This window comes from Stomoxys calcitrans, chromosome 4 (assembly GCF_963082655.1).
Source record: "Stomoxys calcitrans chromosome 4, idStoCalc2.1, whole genome shotgun sequence".
NCBI lineage: Eukaryota > Metazoa > Arthropoda > Insecta > Diptera > Muscidae > Stomoxys > Stomoxys calcitrans.
In genome coordinates, this window is record NC_081555.1 from 71234878 (window position 1) to 71256383 (window position 21506).

The following is a 21506-nucleotide window of genomic DNA, read 5'->3' on the forward strand; positions in this document are numbered from 1 at the left end:
TAGGGAGGTCCATCGCAACATAGCCCCTCTAATGCGACAAGGACTTGGCATCTAAGCCTATTACGCACTGAGGCGCCCAGGTTATCAGTGCGGCTCCGTTCAAATACAGTCGATATGTAAACCCCTGACTGCAAATCATCTGATGAGCACGGATCGCTTAACACTCCAGCTTAGGGGGTGTTTTGGGCAACCTTTGGTCGTACAACCATTTCACAAATGAAACAGCAGATATAAAACTAAGGCATAGTCTTTGCATTTACCTCTGCTGCGTCACGATGAATGGCTATACATAAGCCTCCATATCGCGTCAAGATTGTTACCCTTGATGGAGGAAATGAGAAAAAGGCTTAAAGGCAATTTTGGTTCATATTTAATATGTATTTTTAAGTAAAATAAAAAAATCATAAAAATCTTAACTAGGAAACGAAGATAAAGAATTCTTAGGAGTTAAATCAAGTTGATATTTTTTCGAAATTATGAATTAATGACTATTATAATAAAATGATACACCACACATTAATATATCCAAAAAAAAAAGTAATGGGACAATTATGGATTGCAACACTACTGCGGTTGCGTCCTCAAAGGGCAAATTTGTTATAGAAATTTCGATTTAGTAGTATATACGTTTTAAACACTTATATTGAATGGAACTGACAAACATTTTAGAATGCCTAATCGGCCCATAAATTTATAAATTCTAGTACAAATGTCCCGTAAAAATGTTTTTCTATTTCGAGTTTACGTTCATGGTGATGATGGTTTTATCATGAGACAATATGATGAAAATGACAATAAAAACTAGGCTTAGATAATATTAAGCATTTCAATAAAAACATAAAGTATAATAGGGAATTTTTAACAACGAAAATAAAAGTCAGGTTCTCCATTTTGTACACATTGACTGTTTACGTTTGAGCTGTAGCGTAAGCAAACACATGGACATTTATTACATACGTACTTATATCAATAAATTAGAGTCACTCATCACTGTATTCTCCATCAACGTCCCGACGCGCAGATGCTCTTCTGGTAGCTGAACGTGTAACACTTGAGTAGCTGGAAGAACGGTAGTTGGTGGTCGTTGGAGTTAAATTTCTTAGTCTTTGTTTTGGTGGTGAGTTTGTTGAGGTTCGGCTATAATTATACCGCGATTTATCATTACTCATTAAAGACACGCCACTTCTGTAAATACTATCGCCAACACCTCTACCTTCGTAGCCATCATTTAAATCTTCATCTTCACTTATATCATCGCGGGTTTGACGACGCATTTGAGATCGCTGACTTTTGTCATAATGGTATTGGATATTTTCCTCAGCTTCACTATCATTGAGACTAATATCTGAATCGGAATCATCATCGCCATTTCTGGATGATTCATAGTGAAGTATTTCCTCATCACGCAAGTGTGAAGCACCCTCAACGAAGGCTGCAAAGCGCATTGGGTCTCGTAGTTTGCTCATAAGCTGAAATTAGAAAAAAGGGAACAATTGACACCAAATTGTTAAAAGGGTTATGAACTATCGATTCTGAAATAATGTGTGGCGTAGAGCCGATCAACATTTCAATAATGAGACCCCTTTATCGACTTTATGTGCCAAGATCGATGTTTGCTTTCCTAACATCCGTAATCTGTAGCTACAAAAAAACAATGAAGCTGAAATGAAATCCGACACGTGTTTGGATGCGGATTCGTACAAAATGTTTTGTAGCTTTCATACCAAGGGTTCATATTCACATTAATGGATGAGAGTTTAGTTGCAATGCTTTTGTGACAGGAAGCGACGCGTTTGTATTAACAGACTTGAAGAACAAATACCTGATAATTGGAATCTATACCCAATCTACACCTACACCCAAAATTCATAACATCCACATTACCGTATATAACATATTTCCTCAACACCATTTTAACAATTGGCAAATATCCGACCACGTGGAAACATACGAGTGCCAAATCAAAAAATGAAATGACTATCGCCTTATTTCAATTCTGCCTTTCTTCTCAAAGGTCTGAAAAGATAAGTTAGCACATATCTAAACGAGTATAGTCTCTTATCTAGGAAACAATCTGGTTTCAGGCCAAAAAGATACCGAAGATATCAAGTTAGATATTGACGATGGACAGTTAACATGTCTAGTATCGTTGGAACACTCTAAAGCTTTTGACTGTGCTAACCATATTGTTGTTGCTGTAGCTACATTTTTATGTGGAGTGGCGATCCTCGTCAAGCTCCTGTAGGAGAGCAGACTCGTTCCGGCGTCCCAATGAGACTCTCCGCTCGATACCGTTGATTGTTCGCGACTGCCGTTGCAGCTACGCCTTATGGAGCATTCCACTATCCGCAACCTGTGAACGCACCCGGTAGCTCGCAGCAATGCTTCTCCTGACAGTTAGTTAAAAACTACCTCTGCCCGTGGACTCAGGCAGTTATAATTAAAGATCTAATTTCAAAATATATGCAATTGAATAACGGTGTACCTCGATGTATATAAATAACCCTCCAGCCCGCATGTATGCTGATGATGTCCAGCTCCAACTGAGTTTTCCTAAATTCAAGTATACTTCAAAGTAAATGAAGATTTGGACATTATTTCTAACTGGGCCCGTATCAATTGTCTTCACATAAACCCTCACAAATCGAATATAGTTACTGATGAACGAATATTAATCGGTGATCAGCACATCCAGTTTGTTAACAAAGCTAAAAAACTGGAAATAGTTTTCAATAATCACTTACATGGGCTGATCACATAATTGCGACTACTGGAAAAATATTTGGTATGCTAAGGACACTGTATCAAGCACAATCGTTTACGTCAGTTGCTGTGCTTTATTTTAGTACTAGAAAAATAAAACGGAAAAAAGTATCCAGGGTGAGTGTTTTTTTGTATGTTTTAGATTCATGGTTTGTTTGCATAACTTTTTAGAGTTTCTCGTAGGTTACAAGTGTGGCGACCTGCAAAAATGACCCAAATGTTTATAGTGTTCGTATAGCCATAATTTATTTTCTTTCAGTACATTGACCAACTGAAGGAAATACCTGGCAATGAGATTTATTTAAATAAAAGCTCAATTAAATAGTTCGTTCAATTTGTTATTTTGTCCAGTTCGTTTGCCGATTCCCTGCAAAACCAACATTTTACTGTTGTTGCCAAAGATTTGCGGAGGTGGTGTAGTCCTTGTTCAGGAATGATCCTGGAGCGAACCCGACACGTAAACCTACATTAGACATTGCATATTTTTGGCCTGAATCGGTCCATAACCTGATATATCTCCCATATAAACCAGTCGCTGAATTTTATTTCTTGAGTCTCTATAGGGCGCAATTCTTATCCACAATGATTTCTACTATGGCCTCCAACATCCAAACCAAGTATGCCAATATCGGTCCATAACCTGATATAGTTCCAATAGCGATTCTTATCTATTATCCTTTTTGTTTGCCTCTAAAGAGATACCGGTCAAAGAACTTAACAAATGCGATCCATGGAGGAGGGTATATAAGTTTCGCCCGACTGAACTAACACTTGTTATTATTTTTATTTTGCAAACTTTGCATGAGTTTGCCGGCTTTAATCTGAGTTCTTGTAATAGTCACAAAGCCACAAACAGCTGTCTAAAAACAATTCTCAATAGAGCATTTATTGATTTCAAACAGCTGGATTATAAGTATGGCTCAATTTATCCCGAACTTCGTTTTATTGGATAGAAGATGTCACTTTCACACAAATTTCACTATAAGTACTAAAATAAAACACAGCTAGTGATGGGCACACTAACACAGTTAAAAATAATAAATTGTGTTCAAGTTCAAAATAACAACAATGCTATGTAAAATAACAATGCATCGACCAAACGAAGGCACACGAGCTGCTTACACTATCCGTGTGTTTCAATTCGATTTTATGTGCGGTTGTGTGTTTTTGACCATCTATGGTTTACGCCTTATTTTGGCTAAAACGTATTTAAGGCCTCTGATCTTCTATGGAAGTCAACTGTTTAGTAAATGTGACTCTAGGAGACCAAGGCGACTGGAGAGAGCTCACAATGCCATTGTAAGTTATGTTCATGCTCTAAATCGTAGTTGGGCAACAACACACAACCGCACATAAATATTAATGCTCGCGAGCATAGGAAAAACAAACAAACGTACACGGACAGTAACACGGGCTTGGGTCAGTATAAACAACTCGTGTGCCTGTGTTCGTTCTACGCATTGTTGTTATTTTACACTAGGTTAATGGTCGGAATTTACTGCCCCTCATACAAACCCAATTTATTATTCCAACTGCATTAGAGTGCCCATCACTGTTCTAAATCGATACGATAGCTGTTCGCCTTATGAGGAAAAACTTGAAAATTTTGCCCATGAACACATTCCTCTAAGGAACAGGGGAAAACTTCTCTCATATCAATGAGTGCAGTCCGATTCAAGTTTAAGCTCAATGATAAGGGGCCTCCTTTTTATAGTCGAGTCTGAACGGCGTGCCACAGTGCGACACCTCTTTGGAGAGAAGAATTTACATGGCGTATAACCTCACAAATATTGCCAGCAATAGCTGGCACATACCGCACATAAATATTAATGCTCGCGAGCATAGGAAAAACAAACAAACGTACACGGACAGTAACACGGGCTTGGGTCAGTATAAACAACTCGTGTGCCTGTGTTCGTTCTACGCATTGTTGTTATTTTACACTAGGTTAATGGTCGGAATTTACTGCCCCTCATACAAACCCAATTTATTATTCCAACTGCATTAGAGTGCCCATCACTGTTCTAAATCGATACGATAGCTGTTCGCCTTATGAGGAAAAACTTGAAAATTTTGCCCATGAACACATTCCTCTAAGGAACAGGGGAAAACTTCTCTCATATCAATGAGTGCAGTCCGATTCAAGTTTAAGCTCAATGATAAGGGGCCTCCTTTTTATAGTCGAGTCTGAACGGCGTGCCACAGTGCGACACCTCTTTGGAGAGAAGAATTTACATGGCGTATAACCTCACAAATATTGCCAGCAATAGGAGGGGAAAACCATCGCCGAAAATTTTTTCTGATGGTCTCGCCAGGATTCGAACCCGTGTGTTCAGCATCATAGGCGGACATGCTAACCTCTGCGCTACGATGGTCTCCGGTGGCCATAGAGATATCCCAGGGAATTGTAGAGCAGACGAGCTTGCGAGGCAAGGAACTACCTTACTTTTATCCGGGGAACTGGAATTTGTGGATAGCCTCTAGCGACATGTGAGCTTAGTCTTACGGATTAAGCCCGAGGGGCAGCGAATGACAGATGGTCACAAAGTGGAGGTTTTTTTTGGACGAGTCCGAACGGCGTGCCGCAGTGCGACACCTCTTAGTGTGACATCAAATGTTGCCAGCATTAGAAGGGGAAAACTACCGCTGAACATGTTTTCCGCTGGTCTCGCCAGGATTCGAACCCAGACGTTCAGCGTCATAGCCGGACATGCAAACCTCTGCGCTACGGTGGCCTCCTATGAGGAAAGCATATGCAATATGAAATTGCTCGATTTTTTAAAAGAAAATATCGGTTACTTTTGCATAATATCATCCATAAAAAGTGTCTCGAATATATGAACTAATAGCTGCAATTTGGGCGAACAACCCGCCGGATGTTAGTGTTGATGCCTCGATATCGCCTACTGGTATCAAAATGGCAATATTTTACAAACTCAATCCCTTTATGGAATCCTCTGCCCTCATCTATTCAAGCCATTGTCAACGCAAACTCATTTAAGAAAGCTATCTTGAAAAATCTTAAAAAAAGCAAATAAATCTTAATCTTAGGCTAGTGCACAAGAATGAAGATTAAGTAGTATGTGCACAGTACACTGAACAAATGCCATAAAACTCACCCTCCAATGGCGACATTCCGGACTACTGGCAAATTTTCGTAATTCTTCCAAACTTTTGGTTGTCTCTCGTACTCCTTGTTCATAGTATTCTTCACTAGTAAGTAAACGACGTTTGGGTGGAAATTTGCGCAACCAAAATGCACGACCTTTATACCACAACGAACGAGGGAAGTAATGAATTATTATGGCTATTATAATAAAAGCAGCGGTTGCCTCCTCATAATGGCTCGATAAGTAGATGAGAACCAAAGACATCAGTTGTAGCAACCATTTGACAATATTTTTCGAACGTTTATTGGTTGGCGGACCCCAGCGATAGCAGAAAAAGAAAGACACAATACCGGTAACTAAAATATACCAGAAAACATAGGTACGATATGTGACGATGATGACTTGTAGATTTTCCCATAACATCTGAATGACATATAAACCAATGGTCCAGCCACCAATTAAGACACCATACATCATAGTTTTTCTGTAAGATAAGAGAAACGAAATATATTAGTGATATTGGCTATGAATATAAAATCAATAAAATTGCACAAGAGCTACGTATTTAATATATATACAAAGGTTGTCATCTCGTTTATACCTTAAATATTTTTTTTTTATCTTTTTCTTATTGTTTTTTCACGATTCGAATAAAAACGGGAATGAGAAGCTTGAACAAGTCTTTTAGCACGCACACCAAACATGATGACATGTATCAAGGTTTGCTATCTTATGTAACCACTATAGTAATTGATATCTCTTCTTGATCTATAGAGTCAATCAAAGTATATGTGTTCAATCGTCTTAATCGAACACTGAGTTCATATAAAAAAGCATGTTGCCGTTTTTGGTATCTTTATCTAATTCCAGATATATATGGATCCGATCATATCAACATTTTTCTACTCGGGCAAAACCTTTTGTTTTTTATTTTAAGATCCAATTAGATATTACTATGAATAATTGAATCAATTCATATCTCGGACCAATTCGAGATTCAATTGTATCAGATTGCACCCAATAGAATTTGATACAATTAGATCCAATTAAATAAAACCATTTTTGGGATCGAATTATATCTGATGCCAGACATAATTGAAGCTGACCACATCCACTTTTTTTACTAGGGATAAGATATAAATATCAAGTTGATTACCGAAAAAATCGGGCGGGGATAACCCAAATTTTTCCAGAGTAAAACCATGGATATCGAGGGGTCAAAGGATGTTACAAGGGATGTCACTGCTTCAAATTTAAAGGAAAAAAGCCCAAGTTCTGATATTGACTGTAACTGGTATGAGTGTTGAGGGATTTCTTCCAAATTTCATAAATTTTGGGAAAGAAATTAGGTTTTTGTGCGTTCAACGCCTTCAATGAGAAAACAAGGTTATGTGACAGCTGCATCTGGTCCATACTCAGATGATGAGGGGACCATGCTACTCACTGTAACGGCGAAAATTGATAATTGTTGTTGTAGCCACATTTGCATGTAAAGGAGGCGATCCTCGTCAAACTCTTAAAGGTAAGCAAGCTCTTTCCCGGCACGGTATAGCTGTGAGAACCACAAAGGCTGGAAATTTGAGGTCAGATCTGTGTGGTGTTTATCGCTGTCACGATAAGCTTAGCTGCGAGCAACCGGACGCGTCCACAGGTTGCTGTTGTTGTTGTAGCCACATTTTCATGTGGAGGTTGCGATCCTCGTCAAGCTCCTGTAGGTGAGCAAGCTCGTTACGGTCCAAAGGACCAATCGCAGCAGGAACAGGTTGGCCATTGGTTATTTAAAGGCGCCAATAACCCGCCTTGTCATATCGAGCATCATAGGCATATAGTATTTGTGCAAGAGCCGGTGCCGCCCGGTCTCTCACTGAGACTCTCCGCTCGATACCGCTGATTGTCCGCGACTACAAGATGACCAACGCAATGATTTCCAGTGGTCTCCTCTTTTGCTAGATTGACACTCGTTAGAAAATTGTGAATATGATCTTTTTACATTGTTTTAAAGTCTTGGAGACTCTTGATTTTATTAGTACTTTTTGTAAAATTTGGAACTAAAATAATGATTTTGTCTTTGCTATGAAGTTTTGAAACAACTTTTTTACATAATTACAAAGTGTTGATAATTAAATGAAAATAAATAAAAATAAAATTAAAGTTTTTTTAATCACAAGCGCGGGACAACTATGAGCACCACACAGGCTGGACCTTTGAGCTCCGATCTGTGTGGTGTTCATTGTTCTCACGAGAAGCTTAGCTGTGAGCTACCGGGTGCGTCCACAGGTTGCGTAATACAGAGTAGCTGCAATTGCAGTAGTTGGCAATCAGCGGTATCAAGCGGAGAGTCAGTGAGAGGCCGGGTGGCACCGACTCTTTCATAAATACTGAGTGCCTATGATTCTCGATAAGATAAGGCGAGTTATTGGCGCCTTTAAATAACGAATGACCACTATGTTCCCGCGGCGATCGGTCCTTTGAACTGGAGCTTGCTCACCTATAAGAGCTAAACGACGATCGCCACCTCCACATATAGATATGTGGCTTCAACAACAACAACAACAACAAACAAACATTATCAAACATAGAGAGATGTGTCTACAATCCTTGAAAAAGTCCAAAGAGAAAATGTTAGAAAGAATCCAAAAGTATAGTATATTTTCACATGAACATTCCATTAAGGAACAGGTGATAATAATTAAAGTCTTAGCTCATTCATAAGGGACTACCTTTTTATGACTAATCGGAAATTTTGTAATTTCTGTAATTCTGATGCAGACTGTCACTAAAAACTAACCTAATCTACATTAGCGGCGAGAAAGCCGACATTTTCTTTCTTTTTTAAAAGATCGAAAGCTTCATATAAAATTGTTAAATTCAAAACATCAATTTCAGTCACACTTACCTTGGAACCAATTTGCTCGATAACCATATCAGGAGCATGAATGATGAGCATATACCCAACGTCACGCCAGTGATGTAATAGAATAATGAATTATTGGACAATCCTCCGGCATATTGAAATGCAATGAGGGCAATTAATAATTGTATCACACGCCAAAAGTCCACACGTATTCTATGCAAACGTATACGGTATGGTTCGATGGTCTCTACGCCCAGGCAGTTGGAAGCAAAGGGAGACAAAGTCAAACGGCTACGCTTTTGACTAAACAAATTAAAACTGAACAGCGAACGATGATCGTCGTAGTGCTGCTGCACATCCTCTGGTGTGGCCCCGTCATATTGAGTATAATCATCGCCCTCAATCTCCAGAATCAATTCTACCGTCTCGAAAAGACGTCCCAAAGTTTTGTCCTCACCCTTATAGCAATAAGTTCGCAGTTCTCTCTCAAAGAAACCCCGCCGTTTACTAATTGGCACATAGCTGAATGTTTCGCCCGCCTCAAGATAGTTAACTAAAGAAATAATAGGAAGAAAATTAAGCACATGTTTATCCTTTCAATTGGATCTTACCTTTCGTGCTGTCTATGGGCGCCGGTTTAACAATATCGGCGGACTTGCTATGCGTAAGCAGCAATGCAAAAGTCAGAAAGCAATATAAATTCATTTTTAAGAAGACAACATTTAAGTATGTGTAGGACAAAAAGAAAGTAAAAAATTTCTGATTGTAAATTTGTTTACAAAAATGAAACACTAAAAATAAACGCCGGCTGTCATAGTGCTATCAAACCAACGATTGTTTTTGTACCGGTTATTTGTGCCTGACGTCCGCCAATAATGGCTACATAAAGAGCGTCGTCGGCAATCGCTCTTTGTCAATTCGACATTTTTAAAAAGAACGATATTTTATTTTACGGCTGGTTCCAAGGTGGATTATTAAAGGTGGTCTCATGCGAACAGCCACGACATAATTACCAGGTAGTGTACCGTAAACAGCTGAGTACAATTTTTTCTTCCGAAGTGCATTGTCTGTCATCGAGTTTTGGTGGCGTGTGTTTATTTTACTTAAGAACTACAATATAATACACACAAACAACGGAAAATGGCGTGAACTTGTAACATACACAAAATCAGAGTTGCACTAATCACTGATTTTGACAGATAGTGCACTCAATATCTTTTTGTTGGGCAACTGGCATCACCTGTAAATGAATATATCTGGCGAACAGCTGAAGATAGCCGGCCAGTTTGACGGTATTAAGATGTCAATTCTGTGAATAACTGTTAAAACATATTATCAAAATAATGGTGACGAAGAAAATGCGAAAACATTACTAAGTTTTTTTTAGCAAAATATCTGCGACATGGGTGACTTGGGGATGTTGGAAACCAAGCAACGGTTTTGAGTGGTTTTACTTGGCAAAATCCTGGCTTATTTTGGTCTTCCTTCTTCTCGAAGTGGGCACGAAACTAGATAGTTACCTTTAATATACGTTAAAAGGTGGGTATTTATTTTAGTTTTCACAGTGAAATTCCATATAAAAAAAAATAATGAAAAAAAGTTTGTGAAACAATTTCATTTGTGGTACTAAGATCTTTATTGAGTAGAAATTTGGCATTCATTGAAAACGTGGACGAAACGTTTTTTCAACTTGGGCCATAATGATAAAAAAAAGGAATTTTCGTCGCTTCGCTTTGTATTTTCGTTCATTTTCTTTTAAATAAATAATATTTGTTAGTAAAGATAGCTCTTTCACTCTTATTTTTCATGATAACACTACGCCATGATACTATTAGGAGATAGTATCATTAGCACAACAACAACAATTTACGTCCAACGAAAATACCTTGATTTGCAAATGCCGTAAATGCAAATGTCAAAGTGGTTTTAGAAATAAACGTTGTTTTACAATTTATCTTCTTCAAATGTGTTTTAAAGTTGTAGTTTCATCTTAATAGCACTGTTTCGTTGCTTAAGGGTTGGTATTCTATTCTGCTTACAGAATAGCCGCTGAAATTTTTGATTGTTTCGAGAGCGAATTTGACAGCAATCAAATGTTTTTGTTTCCATACCAAAGCATGTTTCTTTATCTGCACTTATTGTTTTCTCTATTTTATATATTTTTTCTCAAAATTAATAATGAAAAACGACACATTGAAACCAATAAAATAGACAAAAATGATACGGGCTATAGTTTCAAGTGTTGCCACTATAATAGTTTTTTGCCATTTTCCTTAAAATAGACAGAGTACTATCCTATTTAAGTCAGTACCTATTTTAAGCCAGCGTTTCGCCGACGTTTTTTGTATGGATTTTGACAGTATTTTGCTCGAAAAGCTGAATCGATACCATATTCGGTTTTCGTGGTGAAACATCAAAAAAAGAAAATATTGATGACAAGTGTTCGTTTCGCTCTCTAGGGAATATATACATTTTACGAAGCCCAAAAAGAGCACAACCGCAGTTGCTGCGCAACAAATCGTTTTCTTACGTTAAATAAACGCGATCGCCAAACTTCTGATCGTAACTATAGGCCGGAACTATAGCAACATCACTAATACTAACAAACAACCAGTTAGAATTAGAAGTTTGGCGATCGCGTTTATTTTGCGTAAGAAAATGACTTGTTGCACAGCGATTGTGGTTGTGCTTTCAATGGGCGTCCCGAAATGTAAATTTTCCCTAGATGAAAAAACAAATTATGACGAAACGAACACATTTCGGCAATTTTTTCCGTTTATTTTTTTTATATGGAGTTTCAACGCGAAAATCGAATATATTACCGGCCTTAAAGGCCTAAACAGAATGAGCGCGTTGAGGAGCGTCGAGTTAAAAAGGCAACTCGCCAAAGTAAAGCAATTTTAGTTTTTCAGGTGTGGCAACGCGTGTGTAACGCGACGCTCAAAACCAAAGGTCAACGTACTCATTATGTTTTGGCCTTAAAGGTAGTGAGCTAAAATGTGCCACGAGTTCATCTTTAGAAAGATAAAAAGATGTATTGGGCGTCGGGTAGTGATGGGCCCGGAAAAAAATACTATGAAAAAACGAAGAAGATTGAAAACGTATCTCCCCTATGCTGACGACCCCCCAAACGTTTAAAGGACCATGATTTGAGTACACAGAAAAAAATATAGACCTATATTTGACCGATAAAATATGGTATTGATAGATAAGAAAATTTTCAAACAAGGTCTTAATTGCTTAACTTGACGAGTAGGACGACATTGGCACCAAGTGCACCAGGATGGCCAAAGAGAAATTGACAACAGAATCGCAGTATACTGTGAAAAATGCTATTGAATTTAAAAACATTATTAATGACAGACGACGAGGTTCTAGTATCATTTGACGTTATTTCATTATTCCCAAGCTTTCCGGTTAACATGGCTATAGGTTAGTTTGAAAAGAGGGTGCAGATTCTTCTTCAGGCCTCCAGAATGTGTCAGATGAGTTCAACCTGTGGGGATTAATTGTGATGATTGTTGCCGATACCCAGGATTAGTGAATCCTGGCCGATACCACAAGCATGAATACCAAGTTCATTAGTTATCGGCACCATGTGCTGGATCAAGTTCTTCGCGTTGTCATGGACGATGAGCTCTATGGTTATCTAGTCAGATAACCAAACCTGAATTGAAAGCAGCATTCAGAAATGATAAAACTCAGATTATGGAAACAGGCGGCTAGAGAGACGATATGAAGTTTCTCTTCCACCTCACTCGTGTCTTCCGTCAATTCACTGAGCAGAGTGAATCCCCTTTTGTAAAGTTTAATCAGATCACAAACATCTGCATTGCACGCTGAAGCTTTCGTGCCATTCTAGCTCTTCTTGCTTTTATTCTGATGGCTGAAACCCGGAACAGGTTGCGTAAAATCTGTTCATACATTTTTTGGACTGGTCATTGGTTCAGTATTAAATTGTTTTGCGCTGAACATTTTGAAGAACTATCTGTAGCTCTGAATGACTACCCAAAAATGCTTGAATGCACTGGAAAAACGGTACTATGAACGTGCGATCAAAGTTATGCAAGACTTATATAACTCCTGCCGTAACACGGACAGCCTTCCACTAAGATTCTTCCTCTCCAATGATAACGTGGATATTAAACTTCTTTGGGTCTTTGTTGATATAACACATATGTATGTGGCTCTAAAGCTTGTATTCACTTATATTAAGCAGTTATATAATGACTTCAAAAATTGCCCAAAACGCCGAAATAGGAATTTTAACATCATTTTATGTGTGAGGTTTTTTTTTTATCAAATTACCTTAAATGTAAGATTTTAACTAATCTTAAATAAAAACTTATTAAAATATATCCCGTATAGTGGAGGTAAACATCGATAATCGAAGCAAGAAAGAAAAGAATGATATTTTTGTATTTTTTCGATTTCCAGAGGTAAGACTGTATTCCCAAAACTAAATAAATGGTGGAAAAAATATATAATGTTTTTTTTTCAATCAAAAAGGGCAACCAACAAATTTCACGATTTGGAAAAAAACGGCTTGTCAAAAATCAGTAGTTTTACATAATTGATAAACCAGACAAAAATGCTTCTGAACATTTTTCTTAGTGGCTGGAATGCCTTTCAGTATCAAGAAGCACATGATGCTTACTTTTTCAAAGATATTGGTATGGCGATAAGCACACTTTTTTGGTACGATTTTCTTTTCTCAAAAATTTTCAAATTAACACTGTTGTCAGATGCATTGTTGCTGCGATATCACTTTATGGCATGGTGATTGTCTCGGCTTTGCAGTCTTTGACAGTCCATTTTGTTCAGTTGTCTCGGCATATCGTAGCCAGTGTTGCCGTTTTCGGTAGGTTCTACCAAAATTATTGGGTTGCCCAAAAAGTAATTGCGGATTTTTCATATAGTCGGCGTTGACAAATTTTTTCACAGCTTGTGACTCTGTAATTGCATTCTTTCTTCTGTCAAATATCAGCTGTTACTTTTAGCTTGCTTTAGAAGAAAATTGTAAAAAAGTATATTTGATTAAAGTTCATTCTAAGTTTTATTAAAAATGCATTTACTTTCTTTTAAAAAATCCGCAATTACTTTTTGGGCAACCCAATAGTACGTTTTTATTCTCTCGGTAGGCTGACCTCAATTTTTGGTAGATTTTGCCAACATATAAATACCAATTTATTTACTGAAAAAATCTGCGGGGATAACTCAAAATTATTTCACTTGTTGTTGTTGTTTTAGCTGTTTGTTGTGTTCTATCTTTCGTCTGCTTGATTCTGATCAAGGGACTCTGCGACTAAGATAGGGTGAGTCCACAGGGACCTGAGTCTGAATCGAGTGGGTCTGGCGGGCAGTTAAACAGGTGACGTGTATCGTGCGGTCCCTGGTTACAATCGGGAAATACATACTGGAGCTGCATAACTTACCACAGACCGGCCAATTGTTTTGTACGTAGTCAACAAGGTTTCTTTGTTTGCACCCCAAGTGCTGTGACTTAAGGACCTTGTTTCTACTTTTGACTCTGTCGCAAATTGCTGTGACATGTGGGGAGATTTAGTTAGGTCCATACAACGAATCCCATCACGCTCGTCTGCGAGTACCATTATCTGCGCCGGGAAATTAGGCCGCACTTGGGGTATTCGACCGGCTGGTATAAAGCGAGCGGCTTCTGCGTTAATGATGTCTCGGAATTACCTCTCGGCCACTGAAGCGGCGATTGGTCTTCTCCCTGAAGCCAGCTCAATCGGCCTTCTTCTGATTGATAAACGTCCGGCGCTCACAGGTTATGAAGTCGGGTGGTCGGTCGATGATGAGAATTATGGGGAGGTGGTCTGGGTCAGGGGAGAATGCCACGAAGGGTGATGCGCATTAAAGTCCCCTAGAACCAGACGATTATGGCCAGATAGTAACCCATTTATGTCGGGGTTGTAAGCTTGGCCATTAATCGGGACACAGCTACCAACCGGCGGTATGTACACGTTGTATAGCTCTATCTCGGCAGTACCGGACCTGACTGCTATCCCCATGCACTCCATGTAGCGCCAGGCGCAGGCGAAATGGGTCTATATTGCACGGAATGGTGTATCACGAAGGCCAATCCCCCACCTCCATTCCTTGCGATCCTTACGTAGCACAATCTCATCGATCTTGCCACGGAGACCGTTGCAGATTAGTAGCAAAAATGACACATTTCCCGGCACTGATCGGGGGGTCACATAGTCCGACGTAGAGGACGCAGAATTAGACGACGACGAAGCTTGTGACCCACTGTTGGCTATGTTCGCACAGCACCTTGCGACATATCCAGAATGACTATACTCCGGTAGTGAAGTGAGGCCAGAGCAAGATCGGAAATGTACCCACTGCAGGCACCGGTTACACCTAACCGACACCGACCGACGATGGAGGCGGTTCTGGCAAACCGAACAGAACCAGAGTCAGGGGTTCTTTTCAATACCGGCACGGACCAAAAACGTGCGGAAAAGGCACTCGGGGATTTGCCTCTCCCATGACGAAAAAATACGAACCTGTACACTGAGGCGGCAGCCCTTGCCGATGAGGGTTCCATCGGTTCAATCCGGTTCGCACAACCGGCTGCCATGGGATTCATCGTTACTGTGTATTCGTTAAGAGTGCAGAATAAACCCATGGATGTCGAGGAGCCAAATACTGTTACTGCTTCAAACTTGAGGAAAAGGGCGTAAGCTCAGATATTGACTGTAACTGGTACAAGCGTTGAAGTATCTCTTCCGAATTTCGTAAATTTTGGGCAACAAATGGGGCTTTTGTGGGTTCAGTACCTTCAATCGGAAAACTGGGCTATATGACAGCTGCATACAAATATGGTCAGATCTGGTGCATACTGAGTCGTTGAGGGTTCCATGCAACTCACTGGCACGGTGAAAATGAGCAGTAAAAGCTTATTTCTGGGCTCAAACCCTTAAATCGCTTTATTCAAACTAGGCACAGTTGCTCGTTGAAATCAGGACAAAAATACTCAAGATTTCTTATTGGAAGATCGGTATAAATGATGCTATATCAAGATATAGGTCATCCTTGAACTTATGGTTGTAGAGAGATTTCAACAAACAGACGTACGTACATGTTCAGATCGTCTATGAATATAACGACCGCTGAACGCCCGGGTTCGAATCCTGGCGAGACCATCAGAAAAAAATGTTCAGCGGTGGTTTTCCTCTCCTAATGCTGGCAACATTTGTGAGATACAATACCATGTAAAACTTCTCTCCAAAGAGGTGTCGTACTGCGGCGCGCCGTTCGGACTCGGCCAAAAAAGGAGGCCCCTTATCATTGAGCTTAAACTTGAATCGGACGGCACTCATTGATATGTGAGAAGTTAGCCCCTGTTCCTTAGTGGAATGTTCATGGGTAAAATTTGCATTTTGTATGCAAACTTTCTAGAGTTGAAAATGTACAATTAAAGAATTACAAATGGAATGAGAAAATGGCCAACTCTTCGGTGGTTGGTATAAAAACATATATGGCATTTTTGGCATGTAGAACATTTGGTACGTTTTGGTTGGATTTGGTAGGATGTTCTTAAATTTTGGATGGAAATTATTCTCTCGAGTGGCAACACCGATCGTAGCAATGCTTTTGATTTAAGCAAAATGTAACATCGACTGGCCTTTAATAGCTATATGTATATCTGCAAATCACCAAATTATTGCTAATAATCTGTAGGTTTTTCGAAAAACGCCCCTTAGAGATCTTTAATAAATAAAACACATTGTTGGTTAGGGAAGAAAATTGTCGTAGATTATAAACGTGCATTGTTTTATTATTATTTTTTATTTTATTTTTGTTGTTTGTTTTGTTTAATTTAAGGATAGGTACTTGTATAATGTTAAACTTAAATTGTAATTAATTAATTAATTAATTTTTGTCATTTGTTTCATTTATACTTCTTTCTCTTTGCAAGTTTGTCTGTCATTTTCTGGGTTGTATTCTTCTTTTGTTTTGGATTTTTGTTTGTCTTCATTTTCTCAATATCATATGCTTAAGATTTGTTGTGGTTTTTGTGGTTTTCCTTTATTAATATTATTTGTTGTTATTATTATTATTATTATTTTTATAAATTAGCAAATAGAGACTTAATTAGATAATAAAAAGTTTATATCATCTTTTTTACGCAAATATTCACTTAATCTTTGTTTGTTTGTTTTGGTTTTTGTTTTGCATTTAAGAAAAGATTGCATTAAAGTTTTACACCATTGAAAGGTATTTTGCTTATGATTAAAAATATTTTTTTTATTTAAGTTTTAAATATTTTTGTTTTTTGTTTTTTGTTGTTGTTGATTTTTATTCTGTTTCTTGTTGTTGTTCTTGTTGTGTATTTTGTTTTTACTTTGTTTATAGAAAAAAGTACTTTTGTTTTTATTTAAAAATTGTTGGATTGTTTTTAACTAGAGAGAAGAGAATGCTTTATGACTTTGGTTTATTATATATATATATATATATATATATATATATATATATATATATATATATATATATATATATATATATATATATATATATATATATATATATATATATATATATATATATATATATATATATATATATATATATATATATATATATATATATATATATATATATATATATATATATATATATATATGTTTTGTATGTTTTTGTTTCTTTGTTTTCTTGCTGCTGTTGTTGTTGTTATTGAATTTATTTTTAACAAAAAATCAAATATTACAGCTGGATTGCCAATGAATATTAAATTACAACTAGAAACATATTGGCCAGACATAGTTTATTCGATTTCTTGTTAAATTGGTTAAAAGGTCTTGGGTTTAAAAGTAAAGAAATACTTGAATTAGGTAAAAAAAAATATAAATTTATAAACATCACCATTGACATTTAAATTGACAATGCTAAACTTGACTTACTCCTAAATCCAGTGTTTCTATTATTTCTTGGTAATCAAGAGTTTTTTGGAACAATTTTTGCAACTATGAAATGAGTAGGCAATTTCAATAGGTTAGTGTAGTCAGTGACGGTATAAAATGTTGACATGGTCAACATAACTCTTCAGTTTAGATAGTGACAATATCATCATTGACGGAAAAGCTAACAAAATTCTTTAACCTATAGTCGGTTTTCAATTACAACCCTTCTCATGCAAGTTAGAACTTTCTACCAACCACATCACTAGGAAGTATCTGTGCAAATTTTCAAAAGGTTAGATTTATTCGATTATGATAGACGCAAAGTAAGACGTTCAATTATTCATAAGGGTTTTTTGGTCGCAGATCCATATTTCGATGTCTTACAAATGGATTGACAAGATTAGTGTGAACGCTTCCTATTGTGGGTGGGTATAAAAAGTATTCTCGATTAAATTGTTCGTAAAAAATATTACCACAGAACATTTGCTTGACATTTTCCCTCTTCCAACAAAATATTTTAAAGCGGAAATATATATACCATGCCTCAAGGGCTACTGTCGCAATTCGCGCTTGCCCAAAATTTGTCTTGCTTAATTTGTGCAACAAAGCAATACAAGCCTCTGGTGCATGCAGTTGACCCAACTTTTAACTTTTGAGACTATAGAAACTGTCTACAGCTCAAATCTACGTTACATGATGTTGGGGAGATATCAAAAAAACATATCAGAGATTTAAATAGCGATGTTAGTTCCCATTTTCCTCTCAAAGGTTATTCCAACCTCTGTCGTTGTCATCTAAACATACCATTGTACTATATATATAGAATTGCCATAGAATTATTTTTTTTTTGTTGCAAACCTTAGTCGATTCGTCAACACCTGGAATTCTTTAGCATTTACAAAAGTTCATTTGATTTTACGATTTTACCGATTTCGGGAACTTTCGGAAGGTTTTTAGCGTTGCGGCAACTCGTTCGTGTGCGTTGGTTAATTTATAAAAAAAAAGTCTGCGCATTTTGCTCCATTGTAGCTTAAAAAACTCATCCTAATTTAAAATTCCGACCATTCGTTTCAAAGTTTCTCCCTAGTTGCTAACAAATTTACTGTACATATTTAAAATGCGGTACTTGTGGAAACAGTACGAAACGAGTGACAACACATTCCGTGTTGAAACACACACTTCGTGAAGTAAGCACGTAAGATTAGCAGCACTTTGTTATAAAAGTGTGCAGCCAGTGTAAAATAAGACAACTTATTTTTAATTTAAATTTAAAACAACTTTTTTATTTAGGAAAAATGTACTCTTAAAATAAATTAAAAAATATTTAAGAACAAAAACAAAATAAATTAAACAATAACATCAAAAAATGTATTATAACATTAAAAAAAAAACCCTATATAAACCATCATATGTTTTATAATTTAAAAAGAAGAAAAATAATAAATAATAATTAAGTGAAACAAAATCAACAGAGATTCTTAAAGAGACCAATTATAACTGTCTATGTGTGTGGATGTTTCTTTTTCTGTTATTTGGTTTTGAATAGTTTTTTAATCTTATCTTAATTATAGCATTATTGATGTTGTTGTTCTTCTATGTGTTTTTTCCATATTCTTCTCCGAGCCTTAACAAATTTTAGATTTTTTTTCCTTTATTTAAAAAAAAAAAAAAAAAATATTTATATATGACTAACAATTGTTTAAAGTTTTTAAAAAAGATGGCACGTATAAGACCACATACACTATGATCATTAGTAGTAGTATAAGAGTAAGATAGTGAGAGGGAGAAATGTGGGGTGAATGAGACCAAATTAAATATGATGGTGAGCAGGATGTCAGGAAGGATGGATGGAGTGAGTAGTTAAAATATTGAATTAAGTACGAAGGAAGTAAGTTTTAGTTTTAGTTTTCTCTGAAAAAAAAAAAATCGGAATGGAATAAGTAAAAGCCTTCAGCGCAGTATGCTTTACACTCTGTTTTATAACAGCTGTTCTTCTAAAATAAACACGTTGGCAACATTGTTAAGGCTTTTAGACCGAAAAAAAACCAGAAAAACTTCCATTTTCTTTTGTTTAAGTGTAAATCATAAAAATTATGTTGTTGCGGTTATAAATTGTTTTTTATCTTTTATTTATATAATTTTTGCAGTTTAGGTTAAAGATTAGTTAGAGCTATCTAAAATGTTTGGAAAGTTTTTTTTTCTTCTTTTTTAGAGTTAGACAGATAGAGTTTTAGAGTTTGAGATAGAGCGATAGAGAGAGAGAGAGAGAGAGAGAGTGGAGATTGGGAGAGCGATAGACATTTGGAAATACATATGTTTTCTCTTTTATTTCTAATTAATTTAGTGTTCTTGTTGTTGCTTCATTTATTTGTTTTTTTTTTGTTTGTTTGTTTGTTAAATATCTCTTTTCAATTATGTTTTATTAGTTGACTTTTTCTTAACATGTTTATAACTTCATAAATGTGGTTTATTTCTTCAATATGACTTTTTCTTTTTAAAAACTTTCGAAAAATGTGAAATTAAGTTAAATGTTTGCTTAATTTGTTTTTGATATATGCTAAATTAAATTGTTTTTCTTCTTCTTCTGCTTCTTCTCCATATCTTCTTCTTTATGTTGTATTACACAGTGTGTGTGTTGTTTGTTTTGAATAACTTACTCCTAAAAATAAAGAGAAAGAGAAACAAATAGAAAAAAACGGCAGATATTAACATCGAGGTAATAGTAATCTTATTAATCGTAATATTTTAACAGCAGTACACTAAAAGAAAAAAAGACGTTGCAAAGTCATGTACCAACGTGTCATTATCATTTATCATACACAGACGTTATTGGAAATATTGTGAACAAGTGTGGATGATTTTGTTAACTCGCGTTGTTGTTTCATGCACCGACCGTTATGAACATCAACCCTACAAAAACCTGTATGTATAGCAACCTTAAATTTAAATGAGTTTAAAAAACATTGCATGTACACAGCTGACTGTGGTAAGACGTTTGTATACATTCAATGGGATGGATGGAACATAGGTTCGATACTCAGCAGCACACAAAAACTTTTTGCAATCTTTAAAAAACTGTGCACAAGACGTTGTCAGAATGTGAACGGATGTGGACGTTTCATTTACAAAAACTGTTGTTGGGTTATGAACATTTGTGGTCGATCTGATAACATCTGTATGTTGATTCATTTTTATGAACAAATGTGGTGACTTTGTCAAAGCCGTGCTTGGTTTTTTTCTGTGGGTTCATTTGACAGTTCCATGAAGGAAAACTGTCAAGTAAACCTATTTCCAATCTACATTAAGTTTGGTGAATACCGGTGTAAGTTTTTAATTTCAGCATAGAATTAGTCAGCTAATCGTTTCCATTTTTTTTCGATAAATCTTGGTTCATTAAATGGTTATCCAAATTTTCTGAACATTTGTTGTATGTAGGGGGAACAAAAATAGAATGTATCCTATTCTGTACTTATTGCACTTTATTTGTGCTAAATGAAAATAAAAACGGTTTTTATACAGCCGATATATTTGGTTATGGACCGATTTCGACCATACCTGGCATGGGTATACAAGACACAACAGAAAATAATATGCAAAATTCTAAACATATGAATGCGATAAGAATTGCGCTCTACAGTTGCCCATAAATATGAACCAGTTACAAGTACACAACTAATTTCACGCGCACACCTCTAGTTGAAAGTCAAACAATTCAAACACAAACACAATTCAACATGCGAAAGTGCAGCCAAATCTTAGAAAATTGTGCACACAAAGGCACGGAATACTGCTATATATGAAGCAACTATACGAGTTATATCAAAAAAAAAGTATATTTGTAATAAT

At 36.5% G+C, this 21506-nt stretch overlaps 2 protein-coding genes across 6 annotated transcripts in view; both read right to left on the reverse strand.

Annotated features, from left to right (window-relative positions):
- Nucleotides 1–817: 817 nt before the first annotated feature.
- On the reverse strand, nt 818–9524 carry LOC106085524 (nuclear envelope integral membrane protein). Its single transcript, XM_013249814.2, has 4 exons — nt 9339–9524; nt 8770–9280; nt 5883–6357; nt 818–1469 (listed from the first exon to the last, which is right to left on the reverse strand). Exons 1-4 carry the CDS (start codon nt 9430–9432, stop codon nt 981–983), a joined length of 1569 nt encoding a protein of 522 aa, XP_013105268.2. The 5' UTR covers nt 9433–9524; the 3' UTR covers nt 818–980.
- A 7914-nt stretch (nt 9525–17438) lies between these two features.
- LOC106085531 (serine/threonine-protein phosphatase 2B catalytic subunit 3) overlaps nt 17439–21506 on the reverse strand; it is a 107678-nt gene continuing 103610 nt past the window's right edge. For all 5 annotated transcript variants that reach the window (XM_013249828.2, XM_013249827.2, XM_059366562.1 and 2 more), the window contains exon 3: nt 17439–20319. The gene's annotated coding sequence lies outside the window, so the exon portion shown is untranslated. The remainder of the gene's footprint in view (nt 20320–21506) is intronic.

Excerpts from the sequence above, each read along its gene's own strand:
- LOC106085524 (XM_013249814.2), bottom strand. The coding sequence starts at position 9,432 with ATGAATTTATATTGCTTTCTGACTTTTGCATTGCTGCTTACGCATAGC. Across the intron at positions 9,281-9,338 it reads GCCCATAGACAGCACGAAAG|TTAACTATCTTGAGGCGGGC; the intron begins GTAAGATCCAAT and ends TTATTTCTTTAG. Across the intron at positions 6,358-8,769 it reads TCGAGCAAATTGGTTCCAAG|AAAAACTATGATGTATGGTG; the intron begins GTAAGTGTGACT and ends CTTATCTTACAG.